At 36.2% G+C, this 20,038-nt stretch overlaps 1 protein-coding gene across 1 annotated transcript in view; it reads right to left on the reverse strand.

Moving 5' to 3' along the window:
* Positions 1-20,038, reverse strand: part of Tbc1d22 (TBC1 domain family member 22) — a 122,885-nt gene that overhangs the window by 69,583 nt on the left and 33,264 nt on the right. Inside the window, exons 3-4 of the mRNA XM_090371674.1 lie at positions 17,166-17,213; positions 8,560-8,693 (exon numbers count right to left, since the gene is read on the reverse strand). Of these exons, the coding sequence (XP_090227800.1) occupies positions 8,560-8,693; positions 17,166-17,213 (182 nt within the window). The remainder of the gene's footprint in view (positions 1-8,559; positions 8,694-17,165; positions 17,214-20,038) is intronic.

Here is a 20,038-nt window from a genome sequence, read left to right on the forward strand (position 1 = left end):
ATTCCCGGGCACATGAAAGTATATTCCAGGTAGCTCTAGTGTGACATTTTCGTCCTGAAGGAAACTGCCACTTTCAAAGTGATGCAACTTTCTATCATACTAGACCCTTTCATTTGTTACAGGAACATGATAAATTCAAATGGTGAATCTGGTCACCTTTCCTACACATGGAATGTGTGTTCACATGTAATGCAAGCACACATCATGTGTTACCAACACCTCGCATAAAATTATGTACCAATATACTATTATTTACTATGCATGATTTTTGCTGTTTAAAAATGAATTTTTTTTTTTATAATTAGAAATTTTTTCCAGCTAAAGAAAACTTTTGAATTTAAACTTATTTTTTATTTACTTTGAAAGCTACAGTTTTTTTGAGCTTTTTTTTTTTTTTTTTTTTTTAATCAGTATTACTCTTATTCTTCAGAAGGGAAAGGCAGCGGACTTAAGCGAGTTTGACAAAGGCCAAATTGTAATGGCCAGACAACTGGGTCAGAGCATATCCGAAATGGCATGGCTGGTGGGATGCTCATGGTCAGCCTTGGTTAGTACCTACTGAAAGTGGTCCAAGGAGGGGGAACCCCATGAACCGCTGGCAAGGTGTTGGATGACCACAGCTCATCAATGTTCGAGATGAGCGAAAGCTCTCCCGGATGGTACGTGGCAACAGAAGGGCAACTGTGGTGCAACTCACCGGTAATTGGAATGCAGGCGATGGGAGTAATGTGTCACAATACACAGTACATCGAACCCTGCTGAAAATGGGGCTGGCTGCGTAGCCACAGGCCGCTCCGAGTGCCGATGCTAACTACGGTTCCCCGGTGACAGCGCCTACAATGGGCACACGGGCATCGAAACTGAACCTTGAGTGATTGGAAGAAGGTCGTCTGGCTGGATGAATTACATTTCCTAAATGCACCATGCGGATGGCCAGGTATGTATGGGTCATTTACCTGGGGAAATGATGGCGCCTGGATGCACTGTGTGACAAAAACAAGCCGGTGGCGGCAGTGTCATGCTTTGGGCAATGTTCTGCTGGGATACCCTGGGTCCAGTCATCCATGTGACAGGCACTCTGACATCTACCACCTACCTAAACATCATTGCTGACCAGGTACATCCTTTCATGGCAATGGTCTTCCCCTCTGGTGGTGCCGTCTTTCAGCAGGATAATGCACCATGCCACACTGCCCGGATTGTTCAAGACTGGTTCATGGAACATGAGGAAGAATTCCAGGTATTGCCCTGGCCTCCAAATTCCCCAGACATCAATCCCATTGAGCATCTGTGGTTTGTGTTGGAACAGCAATGCCGATCTGCAGTGTCTCAACCACGGACCTTACAGAATTTAAAAGGTCTGCTGGTTACATGTTGTGGTATCAGATACCACAAGACACATTTAGAAATCTTGTAGCATCCATGCCTCGCCGGGTAAGAGCTGTTTCGGCTGCGTGTGGAGGACCCATCATATTAGGCAGGTGGTCATAATGTTTTGGCTGATCGGTGTATATACACATTAAAATGATTAAGACTGATAAAATATATATGATGGGAGTAATAAAAAAAAATTAAAAACAAGCTGTAGCTTTCAAAGTACACAGTTCTTCATCAGTAATGATACACCCTTCCAATCTTCCTATATATCATACCACTATACAGGGTGTCTCAAAAATAATAGTACAAACATTTAGGGGAGGTAGGTAACATCTAAAGGATGTGAATCGCATAGGAACCCATAACCAGAAACGTCACCGTAAGTCGGTACACGGCGCTGTTCATCAGTTTGCAAGAGGGAAAATTTCTGGTCATAACCTAAGTGTGCAGAATAGTTTCCACAGATGCACTTTGTGTGTTGGTGGAAAAGATTCCAGCAGATTTGTTGGTTGCAAGATAGTATCTGAGGTATGGCTTGAAGAGGGGGATTGCCCGACTGGCATTTGCACCCGGTCGTGCTGGTGGATGACACGGGAGATATAACAGCAGAGCGGAAGCAGAATAGGCTATTACAATTGTTCCTAGAAAGTAGGAACAATTAATTTATATTTCTCTATCAATATAATAAATATGCACTGATGATTAGGCCTAACATAAACTAAGCATATATTGCAAATTTTCACTGAAATTTAATTTTTTTTTACAAAACTTTTCATACTTTCTTGTTTCTTCCAGCTAAAAGCAGATATCTATTAAAACTTTCCTATTTTTGATTTCTAAAAGTTTACAAGTATAAAAGATCATCTTTTATTCATGTTGGCTTCACAAGTATACAAGTACAAGTTTACAAGTATAAAAGATCATCTTTTATTCATGTTGGCTTCACTGTTCAAGTCATTTGTGAAAGATCTGAATTTACTACCTAACTTAATATCATATCAGTAGTGTATAACTGGCAATTCATACTGCAAATATGATATTATTCATACTGCAAACAGTACAAATATGATATTAGGTATGGTTGTTAACAATACAATATGAAGCAGGGTTCTAAAAATGGCAAGAAACCATCAATACCAGAGTAATTCCAATTTAAATTATCAACTAGTGCTGATAATTTAAGATTTAATTTAAGATGACCAACTTGAAAGGGCACAAAAGAGGATAGCAAGGCTAGTTTAGGTATAAGGGATATTCCTACCAAAGGAGACTGTGGTTATGCAGACTACAAAATCTGAAAAACAGACATATTCATTAGGAATCAGAGTGAGATGTTTAAGGATTTAAAAGGATTAAACTTAATACTGCAGGCATATTTCTGCTCTCTAAAATAACACAAACGACGAGAGTGATTCGAATTAAGGAAAAATAATTTCAGACTGGATGTCAGCTTTTGGAACACACTAACAGAGGTTAGTAGAATAAGACTGCTTTAATAAATTTAAGGAGGGATTAGATAATATATTTCGAGAAATAAATAAAACATAGTTAGGAATACTTTTTTTAAAATTTTTAATAAACTTTACTTCCTTACAACATCCCGCCATAATACTAATGCTAAATCTCAAACAGTATAGAACAGAAGATGCCTTTGTCTGATATGAATAAAAGCAGCACAGTATATCATATACTACATCCAAACTGTAATGCTAAATGGATCCAAACTGTAATGCTAATCATTTAAATGAAACTAGAATGGCTGTGAGATTAGGCCAAAGAACAGTATGTTTGGATAGTTGAAATCTATATACATTGTGCTTGAATATAGATGTGAGAGGACAGAACTTGTAAGTCACATTATTTCTGAATCATAGTATGCATATTTAACACACATTTACTGTGCAATATTATGAAACATTCTGATGCCAAAATTCACCCTCATCAGACAAAGAGTATCACAATTATCCTGCAGTCTTTAGCTTCAAGAGGATATGCTCTTGTGGTCACCCATTTATTTCTGTATATGTAAATGGCAAGATAAAGCCAATATTTTCTACCTTGTGTGTGTGTGTGTGTGTGTGTGTGTGTGTGTGTGTGTGTGTGTGTGTGTGTGTGTGTGTGTGTGTACACGCACACCACGTTAAGATAACAAATTCAATGAAACAGATATTAGTATATACATAGTATTGAATAGAATAATATATACATGTGAAAAATTTATGCATCTGTAATGTAAATTACACTGTACTTCTATTCAAATCCATCTCTCTCTCTCTCTTTATGATTCTACCATTAGTTTACACACATTACTCTCTCCGTTGAACCATATCTCATCAATATTCATGTATTAATTATAAAAAAAATGTTTCCTGACAGTTCTAATACTATTAGTTCTGTGCAATTTTCTTACCAGCTCTTTCACTCAAAATCTACACAACCTTTATTTCTCATAAACAATCATATTTATATATATATATATATGCATACATAAATAATGGACAATCCTATCACAGTGCACTTTATCATCAGATATTTACTTCAGATTTATTCAGATATAATTAATATGCTGACCATTATAAATGATAGATCAGGCTCCTAAACTCCAACATACAAAAAAGTATAACTTCGTTTTAAAATTTTAAACCTTTGGAAACCTCCTGCTCTACCATGATGTATATGAACTACTACAAGACTCTCCTGTTAAAGTTTTAAAGAGATTAGATTCTAAAGTCAATAAATTGATACATGGCTGGATTACATCTAACAAGATCTTGAAATCTGTATGTTGGCAACTTCATATGACTGGCTGCCAACTTCCCCAATTTTATGGGATCAAGAAGATCTACAAACTGGGCATCACTCTAAGGCCCATTGTTTCCTGCTGCAACTCATCTACTATGAACTTTCAAAGTTCATTGTCAGACTGTTAACACCTCCTTGTGGGGAATACCAACAGTGTGGAGTTTCTGCGCCTAATTAAAGATCTCACCATCTCTCAAAATCAAGTCATGATCTTCTTTGATGTAGTCTCCTTATTCACATCTGTTCCAGTACAACAGGCCATTACCTGTGTGAGACAACTTTTGGATAGTGATACCACCTTACCTGCCAGGACCTCACTCTCCATAGATGATATTTGTGTGGCCCTCAACCTATGCTTGGCTGGCAGTGTGATTATGTTCAGCAACTCTATTCTACCAGATCCATGGCACAGCTATGGGAGCCCCCATCAGCTCCATCATAGCCAACATTGCCATTGAGGAATTAGAGAGCCATATATTTTCAAAACCTGCCTGTCCCCATCACCCTCTGGTGTCAGTACATGGATAATATTTTCACTATTATCCTCCAGGAGAGGAAACCCAACTGCTACAACACCTCAACTTCCTGTCATCCTTCATCCCGTTTACCATCAAACAGGAGGCAAACAACACCCTCTCCTTTCTGGATGTTTTAGTACATCGCGTAGGCCCAAATTTAAGAACTTTGGTTTATAGAAGACCCATCTGTGCAAGCCAGTTTACAAACTACAGGTCTGCACATGCCTCCCCAACCATTTACTTAGTACCGCACGCACCTTACTTGCCCGCACATGAACTCACTCTAGCTCTATAGATGACAGGCGGTTAGAAATTTCAAAGGTAAAAGCTGACCTTTCAAGATGCGGTTATCCAGTTTGTATACTAGATAAACGTGATTTACATGCTTGTGAGCTTGTTGCACAGCCTAATCTACCCTGTAACAAAAAAATGATCTCAACTGCCTACATTCCTTACTACCTGGGCATTTCAGGAATGCCTTGCCAGAATCATAAGCACCTACCATATAAGGTGTTTACAACTTCCAGGCAGAAAATTACAATCATGAATTTCTAGGGCAAAAACCAATCACCCCCCTCCTCCTTACGTAGCAGTACTGTATACCGAATCACCTGCTGTGATTGCAATAGTTGTTGCGTGGGTGAAACCACTAGAAGGCTGCAAGATAGGGTCTCAGAACATGAAAGGGCCCTCTAGTCCAGTGATTCCACACATTCCACAGTTGCCGAACATTATTGGTCTGAGCAATACGACCTTGATCCCTGACATGATGTGGAGATCATTGACCACTCACGTAACTACTACGAAAGCACGTGGTTTGAAGCTCTACACATTGCCAAATGTAGTAGTCTTCAACTGCAACAGAAGCGTGCACATGCACCCAATCATGGAGGCAGTTGTTTTACAATGCAACGAAAGTTAGCATATGTCTCATGTCTTTTGCTGTAAACTGTTTGGTCTAAAACAAAACAACTAACAGATAGTTTGGGATTTTCCAATTGGCAACATTTAGCCTCACCTTTATTGCAACACGAAATATGTATAGAGCATACGCAAAACTGTAAAAAATGGTTTGAATTAAAAACACAATTGGATTACACTGTACAACTGATAAAGTACAACGCTACTTTGACACCGAAAAAAGTCAATGGAGAGCCATTACTGAAAGAATGATATCAATTGTATACCTTTTAGCAGGCTAATGTTTCACTTTTAGGGGTGAAAATAATAACTTATATCAACGAATTTGTTGATGGCTGCAAAAACGTTGGCAAAATTTGATCCCATTATTTCAGCTCATGTTAATAACAAAAAAAAAAAAATCAACTTAAAAGTCATATGCCTCATTACATAGTTCATACATTTCAAAACTAAATTATATCTGTATTAGCAAATGGAATAAAATCAAAACTTAATTTCTTAAAACAAGCCAAATTATTTTCTGTAATTCTCGACTGTACACCAGTCACCAGCAGATAGCATTTTTTATTAGAACTGTCAATATTAGCACTTGTAATGTTGCAGTTCAGGAATTTTTCTAGGGTTTTATCGAATATTAGATATTCGATAAAAAAGCACCAAAGAAGGTTTATGTAATTACCTTTTAAATGAACTTTTAAAACATTATGATCTAGACATTCAGGATGTGCATGAATAGGGTTATGACATAATGGGCACAGTGCATCTGTCAGCGGTACCAGTGGTCCCCCACAAAACCGCATGAGAGTGTCACTGTGAAGAAGCAAAAACTGCCAATGCCAGATGAGGGTGTGAGTAGTGTAGGTATCGTAAGAACAGTGTTGTGTTGTTCATCTGGCCTCTTAGTTACTGGAAGGCCTCCCCACCAGGAACGGGCATTCCGTTATTTGTTTGTTATTTGGTTTTTAGGAGCATTAACAACTAAGGCCATATTGCTCCAGGATATGCGGTGGTCATTTCCTGACCTTTCCGCATCCTCCGTATTTGGTGGTGACAGGCTCGAACCCCGGTCTAATCAAGAAGCATGTGCTATGCACTGCTGCTCCTTCCCACCTGGCTATGGAGGCGCCTGAACGGGCATTCCAGCATCCATCCGTGGCACAAGGAGCCGAGCCAGGTTAGTAGAGGGAAGCCTGTTGGGGTGAACCCCTCCTGCCTAGAAAGGAGGGAGAGGACTCAGGAAAAGAAGTTGGGGAAATGGGAAGGAATGAGGAAGGATTGAGAAAAAGTAGGGACCACAAGGATGGGTCCCTCAGGCAAGTAGGAAATCAAAGGCCACTAGTGGGAGAGCACCCAAAGACAGGTGAGTGAGGACAGCAACAATACACGATAGGTGATAGACAGGAGTGAGCACCAGAAGATCACAGAGGAAGGCACCCCTGCTCTAAAGAGGAGAGTGCAGGCATAAGGAGGAGCCTGCGTGGAGAAATCACATGCCAGCACAGTGGCATCAGCAAAAGATTCAACCCCGAACGGTTAGCACAAAGTTGAAGTTCAGTCTGAGAGATCAGAACAGGGTTCAAGCAAAGGTGGTCTACTCTGGAGCTGGTGGAACTGCAGGAGTGGGAGCAGAGTCCAGACGATTTCTTCTATGCTTGAAAAGAGCCATACAAAATTTTAGAAGGAGGTAGGTCCAGTCTTCCCTCTCTCTTTAGCTTTTTATTGCAGTTTTCCAAGTAAGTTAACTAAAGCAGATACTGATTACTTCAGCAATGAGACTACAAAGAATAGACATGTATAATACCTTATATAGGATGGCTCCTGAATGCCAGTTTAACTCTGCCATGGAACATTGTGATGATACAGAACTCTGTAAAAGGCCAGAAGAGTGTGTGTGTGTGTGTGTGTGTGTGTGTGTGTGTGTGTGTGTGTGTGTGTGTGTGTGTGTGTGTGTGTGTGTGTGTGTGTGTGTGTTACATTTTTGCAGTGCATGTGTGTTGTCTTGTTCAGTTGTTTCTGGCCACTTTGCTATCAGGAAAGCCAGTCCTACAGTTTCAGGTTTATTGGGCTTTTCTGTTAGTTCAATCTAATTATAAACTCGATCTTATTGCATTTGTGATAGTACTGATAGCTGGAATTCTGTAGGTTTTTATGTTTCCCCTTCCTCTGTATTCACACAAAAAACATAAATAAATTTTCAAAAGCTTCTCTTCATTCCTATTTTTTAATTTTCTTAAACTTGTTACTCCGCAATTTGTGCATGGCATGTTCTTCGTTATTGATTGCTTATCTTTTTACTTTTTAAATTTTACAACAAAAAAAAAAGTCAGTGAACAGAAATATCAATTAGCATGTACATATTACAATAGTAATTAAGCTATGTATGTAAGCATGAATTTATTTTTATTTTGCTAACCTGTAGAAAAGATTCTTCGAATTTTAACGTATCATTTAGAATTCCTCCTATTTTTGTTTTTTCAGGATTGCCATTTAATAGAAATAAAATTCAATTCGCAAACAGGATCACAATAACTGCAGCTTACCACATATCGTACAGCGAATGGAGAGTCCATCATAAAGTGAACCAATTATAAGTGGGGATACACTGTATAAGGGTTGTGGAATTGTTTACCTTCAAACACATTATAATTAACAGCTACAAATTGGAATTATAAAATATCCATCTTGCTTTTCTGCAGCATTCAACCAGATACTGTTAAAATTCATGCATTAGTGCACATAAGCTGTTATTACCACATAAGACTACCTAATCTAAAATTTAAGGTTACTATTATAGCAGTGTGTAACCTGAAATGCTAGCCATTCTTTTCCTGAAAAGAAGAGATTCATTTAGCTCACTTATTTATAAAATAATACTACATTATTTTCCTGAAAAGGAGAGATTCATTTAGCTTCTCATTTATAAATATTTATAAATGCTAACCTGAAACAACATAAAAATCATCATCTCCAATATCCCAAGCATCTTCTATACTTTCTTGGAAATCTTGAAAGGAACTTGATGATGTGGTCCTCCTATGTTTTGGCCTAGATAAGTCTTTCTTTGGAGTTGATGGGCTGTAAACCAAAAACAAACTTGCAGAAAAGATACAAAAAAGCTATAGATATAAAAAAATTATACTGCTTTTCAGTGCCCTAAATTCACACTTGTGTATAATCACCATAACTACAATAAAGCAGTTATGATAACTGCAATAAAGCAGAAAAAAATAATATTAATACATTACACAATGATTGTAATTAGCAGAAACTCTTCAGAATACAATTTTCAAACATGAGAAAACTACATTTTTAGCTTATGCAACATAATTTAATAATCAATTGAAATGGTATCAGTTCTACAAAAGCTGAAGTATTTAAGAAAAGATATAATCAAGTGAACTATTCAACACTCCTTAATATAATTCAAACATTAAAATACTTACTCTCAACTTTAATGAAATACAAATTAATGATATTTCATATCTATGCCTACTCATATTTTCTTGCCATCTACAACTCTCATTACATTTTACAGTTTGAAGATGAAGATCTAACCTTATGTTTAACATCAATTAAATATAAATGCTAAATGAATATGAAAACACCTGATTATATTCTTAAGTGCAATTTGTGGTGCATAAAGTAAAGGAAGTAGGTAGTAAGAGGAAGAAACCTCAAGTATTGCTCAGTTATTTTCATAAATCACATTTTCTTATTTAAAATAAATTTAATAAATGCATTAGTCAAAAAAAAAAAAAAAAGAGAGAGAGAGAGAGAGACCCAAAAGAAAACAAAATCCAAAAAAAATTATGGCAGTAGATAAAAAATAAAACACTTGTGATATGCTATTTATTTAATCAACTGGTAACATCGAATGCATGTACGGCTCTAACCACTGAAGTTATCCTCAAGCAGACAGTGTACAAAATAAGAGGCTCTGCCACAGCCATTACATTTAAACTGAGATGCAATTTGCATATTTGAGTATTGAAGAAAAAAACTGACAATAAGCCATAGAATAATAGCAGTCTGAGTTAAATTTATAAATGGATAAATAAATTCAAAATCTGCATTAAAGTATTGAAAGTCCTCTGTAACCTAGATAAGCAAACTATGTTGTAATGCTGCAGAAAAGCTTATGCAGGAAAGGTGGTGTTATGTCACCTCTAAAGGGGTAGCTAAAAAGTTCAGTTTCAGTATCAAGTTCTGCAATAATGCTCAAAAATATTTGCATACAGTGGTGCACCCATAAACTTTGGTTGGTTGGTGACCAAACTTGTCAATACCTGTAAAAAAAAAAAAAAAAAACTAAAAGGTTTTAGATGTAAAATATGGTAAATGATGTTCTTTGTAAAACTGAGGTTATTGAATGGAATGGATTCTATGTAAAAAAAAAAAAAAAAAAAAATCACTGGATCTATATTGGAAGTTTTTACATCAATATAAAATAATTTTCTTGGAGGGGACTTTGAACTCCCCCTCCACAAAAACATTTTGTGCCAATACCCACTAACAATTGGCACAATCAAATGATTAATAATTGATTATTTATGCATATCATTTAATCATGAAACTGAAAATTAAATAAAAAGTGGAGGGATTCAGACTGATGTTATCAAAACTGAAGCTGAAATCTTGCAATGCCACTTGGAAATCTTTCCCTCTTCCTATATATCACTCCAGTGTTTTTTTTTTTAATTTTTGTTTTCAATTTAACAGTGAAATGATTTGCATAATCAGTTATTTTGATTACTGGCTATAATCAATTATGACCTCTTGATTTATGACCTATCCCCACATAGCCTGCTCATTCTACACAGAATAATGATACATAAAATTCAAATAAAATGAAGCGTTACTACACTCTCTGCAGTTAACAGACATTGAGCCAAGTGATTTAATGTCTTCAGGCAACTAAAACAAAAAAAAAAGCACAGAAAATGTTGCTTCTCATCAAATGAAGAGGTGAAAATGATGAAAGCAAAAAAAAAAAAAAAAAAACAATTATTGAGTAAAAAACAATGGTTTGGCACTTGAAGTGAATATAACATAATGATTAAAACTGAAATATTTGTTTATTATGTGATTAAAAAAATGCAGCTATACATTTAAACTTAAAATAGTTTTTAACACTGTTTTAACATAACTTTTGCATTTTTTATTTGAATAACTGTTATATAAAAGAATAAAAAAGGAGAGTTTATAGATAAAAGATTGTGGTTTATCTGAAATGGCTTCTTGGCAAACAAAAATTAAAAGTTAAAGTTAACAACATATTAGAAGTTGCAAATGATGCAAGAAAGCAAGCTTATAAAGCATCAAAAAAAAAAAAAAATATCTGTCTAGTTCTTCCTTGAATTTATTTAAACTAACCACTTTCACAACAACAGAGAGAAGTTTGTTTCAACAATCAACTACATACTGACTGAAAGCAAACTTCCCACATCTCCTGCAACCAACCTTCCTCAATTTCAATTTATGATGGCCCATGTGTATACTCTGAGCAAGAGGAAGATTACAATTAGCATTGAACTTGCTCAATCCATTTAAGGCCTTGAACACCTCAATCAGATCACCTAGCAGGTACCTATTCTCTAACCTATTTTTTGCCAATTGTGATACCATTCTCTGCACCTCATCCTTCCTAAAATGAGGTCTCCAGACCAGTATAGTCAAGAAGCAGCCTAACCACTGTCTTATACAATGGGAAAATCATTTCCTTATCTGTGCTAGCAAAATTCCTGTATATCATTGATAAAACCTCATGAGCTGTCCTGGCAGCCTGTTTGCACTGCTAGGAGAAATTTAATCTGACTACACAATTACCCCATCTTTTTCATTCTCCACTCTCCAAAGTTTAGTACCACACAACTGGTATGTTAAATTCGAATTACTGCTGCCCTTATGCAGTACCTTGCAATTGTCAATGTTATCCTTCAATTGCCATTTCAAGTCAATCATCCAATTTTTCTAGATCTTATTGCAGTAACATACCTTGATTACTGTTGTTAGCCATCCTGCTAATCTTTGTATCATCTGCAAACTTAGATTACGCTTGATGTACCTCCATCAGTATCATTGATGTACGCTTGATGTACCTCCATCAATATATAAAAACAACAATGGGCCCAGCCCTGAACCCTGGGGCATTCCACTAATAACATTAGTCCACAAAGAGCAGGGTCTATTGATAACCACTCTGTCTTCTCCCACTCAACCATCCCTTTATCCAAAACAGTATCTACAGTTTCTAAAGCTGTCTTTTAGATGCAATGGTATCAAAAGCTTTCCTGAAATGCAAGTATATGATATTAAAATCATTTTTTGCACTCGGTTACTTTGTTACTGCATCATAGTATCCAATCAAATTGGTCAGACAAGGCTGCCCCTTAACAAACCCATGCTGTGACTACAATATACCTGCACTCCTGTCTAGATGATCCTGCATTAATTCTTTAACTAGTGACTCCAACATTTTCCCTGGAACAGAAGTTAAGCTTACAGGTCTACAATTACTCGTTTCACCTTTTGATCCATTTTTGAACTGGAGATACACTCACAAATATCTCTGGTACCTAGGGACTACCCTTGAATCCAAATATGCTCTCATAATTATGGATAAGGGTTTGCTTAACTCCTCTGCTGCCTCCCTTAATATGACTGGATAGATCTCATTCAACCCAGGTGCTTTTTTTATGTTTAGCTTCAACAATTTATCTTCCACTTTCCTCTCAGTCAACACAAAATCATTTAGCTCCCTGTTGGAATTTCATAAACTTCTGGCATCCCCTTAAGAATTCCTCATATGTGAATATAGATGCAAAATACCTATTCAGTTTGTCAGCAACTTGAGCAGGATTATCAACAGTTAAACCACTGACACATCAAGTGGACCAACGTGATTCATTCCCCTTCCTTCTACTATCAATAAAGAAGTATTTGATATTTTTCCTTGCATCCTTTTCCAAAGACTTCTCATAATCTGCCTTAGCTTGCCTATTCTTCTTTGTGACTTGATTGCAGACTATTTATATCTACCGTTATATCTTAGTTTATATCTACCATTGGCTTCTGTATCACCTGCTAAGTTATATGCAGCACATGCATTTTTCTTCTCTGCCATGAGTTTCATCCATTCGTGTGACATCCTTTTGTTTGTTTGTTTGGGGATTTATTAGGTGCATAAGCATCTGTGGCCATAGTGCTGCAAGTGACATCCTTTTAGGTCTAAGCTTTGAACAGTATATCTTAGTTTGTATAAAAAAAAACAGCGTGTACTTTGTACGCACGAAAGATGTGTTACGTGAAAACATCCTGGGGTTGGAAGAGGTTAGCGAAATCCAAGCCAATAGCCTAATTACCTCTTTGATTGTAGTCATTTGTTGAATAGTAGGATGCCACAATCATACTTGTATGATTGCAACAATACAAGTATTTGCTGGTGTTCAGGCTGTTCCTGCATAAACTTAGCAGAATAGTCACTAGGGCCGAGAGGTGGCAAATGAAGTTTAACATTGACAAATGCAAGATATTGCATATAGGTAGCAGTAATCCCAGAATAGCACAGCAACTGTATGGCACCACAGGTAGTGGAGAATGAAAAAGACCTGATCATAATTGTGTAGTCAGATATGAAATTCTCTGAGATGCTGATGGACAGCTAGGACACCTTGTGGGGGTTTTGTCCCCCAGCAGGGACAAGGAAGTGCTTATCCCATTATATAAGGCAATGGTTTGCCTTATACAATGAGATGCAAGCACTGCAAGCCTCATTTTAGGATGTGAATCCATTGGAACAGGTTCTGAGATGGGCAACGAGATTGGAGGGTGGGTTAGTCGAGGTGTTCAAAGCTTTGAATGGATTGAGTAAGCTAAGTACTGATGGCATCCTTCCTCTTGTTTGAACAACATGCAGGGAGCACAAATTTAAACCAAGGAAGAATGGTCATATTATACGAGGGGTTTCCGAAAAGTAAGGTAACACATTTTTTTTCTTAATAATGGTGAAAGGGAATTAGATGAAATGCAGGACAGATGGACTCATTAATAACATTCAAAAAGACCGCCAGTGTAGTATTGCGGTACTGTCGACTCACAGCAGATTCCAGTTGCAAAATGGCAGCTACCGTGCGAGTGTGGTCCAAAACAGGTGTTCATGAAGTTATTCGCTTTTTGCAAGCAAAAGGGCCTTCACCAAGTGACATTCACCGTGAACTGGTTGCTGTGTATGGCGAAAAGGTGATGACAAAGAAGCAGGTGTGTTTTTGGTGTAGTGAATTTAAAGCGGGCCGTGTTGACATTGAAGATCAACATCACATGGGCAGGCCTTCATCGAGCAAGACAGAAGACAACATTTTGCGCATTAAGGGCACCGTTCTTGAAAACAGGTGAGTGAAACTATGTGAAATTGCACAAACAGTGAACATGAGTAAGTAGACTGTTCACGAAATTGTTCATGATGTCCTTGGCTTTCGAAAGGTGTGCTGCTGCTGGGTGCCCCGACAGTTATCAGAGTAGGACAAAGCAAAATGAATGGGAATATGTCTGGAGAACCTGTTGCGATACGGCAACGAAGGAGAGGATTTTCTCACTTGCATAGTCACAGCAGACAAAACGTGGGTTCATCACTTTACCCCAGAGAGCAAACAAGACTCCATGACCTGGAAACATCCACAATCTCCTGTGCAAAAAAAATTCAAAGCTGTTTCCAGTGTCCGAAAAGTCATGGACACAGTGTTCTGGGATTGCCTAGGTGTTCTGTTGGTGGATTTCTTGCCGAAGGGAGGAACAATCAATGCACAGCTTTACTGTGCAACATTGGAAAAACTGAAAGCCAACATTAGAAGCAAATGACCAGGACTCCTGACAAGTGCCATTATTTTGTTGCACGGCAATGCAACTCCACACACTGCCCACACCACTCGTGAGTGGTTGCACCATAATCGTTGGAAAACTCTGTCACATCCCCACTACAGCCTAGACTTAGCGCCTTCAGACTTCCATTTGTTCAGTCCTCTGAAAAAAACACCTTTCAGGAAAGCATTTGACCATGGATGAGGAAGTTCATCAAGCGGTGCGATGTTGGTTACTGCATGTGGGCATGGACTTCTTCAGTACTGGTATTGATAAACCGATCCATTGTTGGGACAAGTGCATCAATAAAACTGGAAACTTTGTGGAGAAGTAGTGCATGTTCACTTATTTCTTGGTGTGTAATTTCAACTTTGTATTATTAAACATCATCGAGAGAAAAAATGTGTTACCTTTCTTTTCAGAAACCCCTCGTAGATGTACAGAAATTTGCCTTCAGTAGTTGAGTGGGTAGTTGACTGTTGGAACAAACTTCCTTTTGGAAGTGGGTAGTTAGAATAAATTCAAGGAGGAACTAAACAAATTATTAAAGGGGTGTACAAGTGATGTAGACAGTTTTTTATTTTTTTTTTTTGATGCTATATAAGCTTGCTTATTTGCCATGAATAATATCAATTTGTTACAGATTTTTAGCTTTTTAAGTTTTATTTCCTGCTTATGATCAGGGTGGTCCAATGCCTACAGGTAGTAACATAAACATTAATTTGTGGTGTGCCTTTATACTCACAATAGTGATGCTATTCCATGCAATCATTTAATACAAATCATTTTGGTGTATTCACAGATATATTATTAACATTTCTACTGCTAAAGTGAGAATAGAATCAGAAAATTACACCATTTAAAATCTAATACAAGAAATTGCAACAGACAACTCTTTCACTTTTACCTAATGTTGCTGTCTAAGCAGGATCTCACAGATAAAAAGTTTCAAATATTTCCTAATTGACATTAACAAAGAAAAACCAGAATGGGTAGAAAAGGTGCCAGATTACCAACAAAATCATGCATAAAATGAGTAATGGGCAAAGAAAAATATAAATTAATGGATTTGTCAGACTCGTGTCAATCATTGTAGGGGTTAACACCTAGAAAACAATCTGCATTTATCCAACTTACAACTGAAATTTGAAAATTGTATGCATGTCTGAATTCAATATCAGTCACTGAGGATGCTTTGGTAACTTGTACCTCCAACGACAATAGCCAAAGTTTGCAGTCAAGGTTGAACACAGAAGTGCATATAATTTTAAAATTATTAACTGTCTGCATTCATTTACTATTATACTATGTAAAGCAAACATGGCCAGATATTTGGACTTTAGTACATGACTTCACTAAGTGTTTAATTAAAAGTCTTTTTTTTCCCCATACACTGCTTTGTTATGATAAAACATACTGATTCCAATTTTAGTAATATCACTTATTCAAAATATTAGCAATATATATGTCCATCTGTGGATAACTGGCATCTCTAACTTGAATGTAAGCCAAAGCCTTGGAGAGCCAAATTTTAGATACCAGCATTGGAGGAATGAAAGCATCCTCAAAAAGATGGGCTTGAACACAGAGATGCATACTCTGGTTATTCTGGTCACAGCAGTGCAGCACCAAAGTTTACTGTGGTCATGGCAATACCTTGCCATGCTTCATTTATATATATATCAATGTAGCTTATTGTGTTTATAATTACGCTATAATGTTGCTTAATGCTGATAACAATAATGATATAGCAAAGTCAACCAAGCAATGCCAATGTGTCACTAAATGTTTTAATTAATAGCTATATTTTTTTTGGTTTTTAGGAGCATTAGCAACTAAGGCCATATTGCTCCGGGATATGCGCGGTGGTCATTCCCTGAATGACCTTTCCGCATCCTCCGTATTTGGTGGTGACGGGCTCGAACCCCGGTCTAATCAAGAAGCGTGTGCTACGTACTGCTGCTCCTTCCCACCTGGCTACGGAGGCGCCCTTAATTAATAGCTATTACTATTACATGCTATTACTGAATAACAATATTGGTCAGTTAAAGTCCTTTGAATGTTCCTCGAATCACTTCTGTACATTTCTGGCCCAGTGACAATGGACTATCCTAATGTAAAGTGTAATCTTTAGGAACAAGAGCATACTTGTGTATATTTAACCTGCATTAATGTTCAAGTAGTCTGTTCACAACTATCAAGCAGTGATGAACACACAGAGATCCCAGAGATTTCCAAAAGGCACTTGCTCAAGGTAATAGCAATATTGTTGCCAGTTTTGTTATTTCCACAAAGTACAGAGGTCCATTAGCTCATGCTGTTTCTATAATATGCATACTCATGAATCTTTATAGAGTATAAAGATTCAGCAGACTAGTAAAAAAACCACTTTTCCAATCAATTAATTAATGCTCGTACAATTTTTGGAAAAGCAATTTTTTTGTTAAATTGTCTATGTTGCATTTTTCCAACTGAAATTTTTCATCACTTAAATAAAAAAAAATTAGCCAAGGGCTGCAGTTGTAGCTGGTACTTCACAAAGGGTTTTGCTTGAAACTAAGGTCTGGTAGACATTTTAATAATACTAACATTAATATTTCTATCTACGTAAAATTTATGAGTTAGCAAAATTAAAGTAAAAACAAACTAAATAAAGTAATTTAAAATGTATAAAAATGATGCAATATAACTTACATGGAATCTATGCGTAAGGGATGCCCTGCTCCATAGACTGGCTTCACACTGAAACAAAAAAGGTAAATAGCATGATCAAAGAAACTAAAGTAATGAGTTTTATAATCTAGATGCATTTATGGTACAATAATCCTCTAATCAGAATAATAAAAATATGAAAACAGAAGGCAGTAATTTATCCAATATCTATTATATCATTTCTATATGGACATAAAAAAAAAAAACAACAAAGAACACAGTGCACTAAAATATCTAAATATGCAAGACTGTTCAATATGGAGTAGACTTCAATCAGCATGTCGAGGAGTTACTATATATTAATATTCTATGGGGGATATGAAATCAAGTAAAGAGCGAAGAGAAGCATATAAATGTGCAGAAAGTAAGCAATTACAAGTCGCATGCATAGATTTAAAAATGGAAATCTGAATATTTAATGATCTATGAAAGTCAAAATACAATAACTGTATTTCCACTTTTGTGGGTTATTAACCATATGGCAATGCCATTCATGACTGGCACCAGATACAATTTTCAAACACAATAGTAATTGATTACCAATCAATTTTTCTAAAGAATTGTAGTTAGAGACTTAAATATATATGGGCTCAGACTTTATAAATGGTTTATTTCTACTTTCGAATTATTTTGAATATAGTTAGCTTTAATATTCATTGTATTCTCTTCCTACAGGACAAAGATTAAATTGTTCAGCACATCTGTACAAAAACCAAGCATCCTTTCAATGCACTTTCCAGTTCCACGAAAATACAGATGTGAAAGATTATTCTGTCATTACCTTAGCAAACAGTATAGAATTTTAAGTAAAATAAGCAAACATGAATACATTAGAATATAACTTTACTACACCTTTAAAACTGTTACTTGAACCATTTGTATTAAATTTGATTGATTTAGGTGTCTTTCATTCAAGTGGACCCGAATAACTTTCAGTTGCACATTTAAAATTCTATATTATTCTATTTAATATGGTTAGTTACTTCATCACTGATCTCTTCATCTGGTTATTTCAACAAACTTTTATACCTGCCAGAATCCAAGATTAAATTAGCTTATAAAGTTATTCGTATTCAGAAGACTTCCAAGTCCAAATCCCCCCACTAAAACTATGGGAAAAAAAAAATAAATAACTCACTAACCTCCAACATCATGGTTAAATAAAACAAAGTTAAATGTTCATGTGGTTTACCTCAACACTACAGCTACCATTCACGTGGTGGTAATACAAACTATACTAACTTTACTGACATCACCAGTCAACTCCATCACTTTCACATCATCATTCTCCCCATCAATTTTTGTATTTCATCTAAGTGAATCAAACTGTTGTCTGTACCATCACAACAGGAACAATCTAAGCACGCTCTCTGTCATACTTTCTGTGTGCAGCCATGTTAGTTCCTTTTTCCAATAACAACAATCTTTTTTCTTTTTTCAGTGTATGCAGATATAACTTGTCTCTAATACCTAACACATTATCACTATTATAATTATCCCAATTCTTTTTGGAAGCTAATTAATGCATTAATGACTATCTTCAGCTTATATATATATCAACAGTCACAAACTAAAGTGTATAAATTTTCCCCTTGCTAAATGTGCCACCAATTTAATAACCTCTGTCCAAATATAAAATTCAATTACATATTTCATAACCTGTGTACTGCTATAAATTTCTACGTGCAACTCTTGATGGCGAGCTGACTTTCACATCTGGACATCAATCTAAAAAAATATTTAACTGTTGTTTGGCATGTAGACTGACTTTCAGAGAGCTGACTCAGCCTAAATGATCCAAAACTACTACATCTTTGTTTTCTCCATTCTCACATATGATCAATAATTTGGTATGATGGATTTTAGACAATCAAGAGGAAAATCGCAGTGGCTAGATTTAGGCTGAATGAATATGAGAATGTTTACATTCAAAAGTTCACCGATTAATGGATTCCAGGTTCAACAAGCTTCAAGGCAATGCTACATGAGTGTTCCACATGAATATTGTGTGAAACTAGACAGGTGTGTAAGAAACACAGCATGTAACATGATGCGGTAAACTACATTGCATTTTTTGCTAGTCTCAAAATGAATTGCATATGGATTCAGTTGTGTGTATATTTAAAAATAAATATCACAAAAGAGAAAATGCCACTGGTACATCCATCCAATGCTTAGCAACATTCTCAGTACTTTCTTTCTCTTCATATAAATTTCAATGAACAAAAAAGTATCTCAAAAAATTCTTTTCATTGAAGCTACATATTGACATACATAGCTTCTATGAGCCCTTGGTATTTCTGACTAAAAATATTGCAAAAACAGACAAGTTGTTGTTTTGTGTGGTGTCTCCTGTAAGCATAATTCATTTTCGTTGTGCTAGCAGAATTGAAACCACCTAGTGAATACATCACTCACAGCAGCAAAAACTGTCTTTGCAATAAGTTGCCCTGTTATTGCACTATTTTCAAACAAACTGCATTGCCATAAGTATTTTCCTCAAATGTCTGATGAGAATCAGAAAGTCTTGAAAGAGGTTGTCATAATCGCATCCCATCTTTCAAATAAATAGTAGATTAGCCATTTTTTCAAAAGTGAAGCAACTTGTCAAGAAGCAGCTGTTGTTGTCATTTTGGTTTTTAGACACATCAGAAACTTACTATATTACCATACTACAGCATTGTATATTATGTCTGTACAAACATGTTTAGGCTAGATGGACAGATGGTTTGTGAATTTTTTGACACATTAGTAATAAAGGCCATTATGTGTCAAGACAAGGTAATAAAATGTTAAAAAAATAAATAAATAAAATCTGGTAACCTTTGAAGGAGGTTACCTCATAAAACGTTTGA

Source organism: Mastigoproctus giganteus, chromosome 4 (genome assembly GCF_048544385.1).
Source record: "Mastigoproctus giganteus isolate SK-2022 chromosome 4, ASM4854438v1, whole genome shotgun sequence".
Taxonomy (NCBI): domain Eukaryota; kingdom Metazoa; phylum Arthropoda; class Arachnida; order Uropygi; family Thelyphonidae; genus Mastigoproctus; species Mastigoproctus giganteus.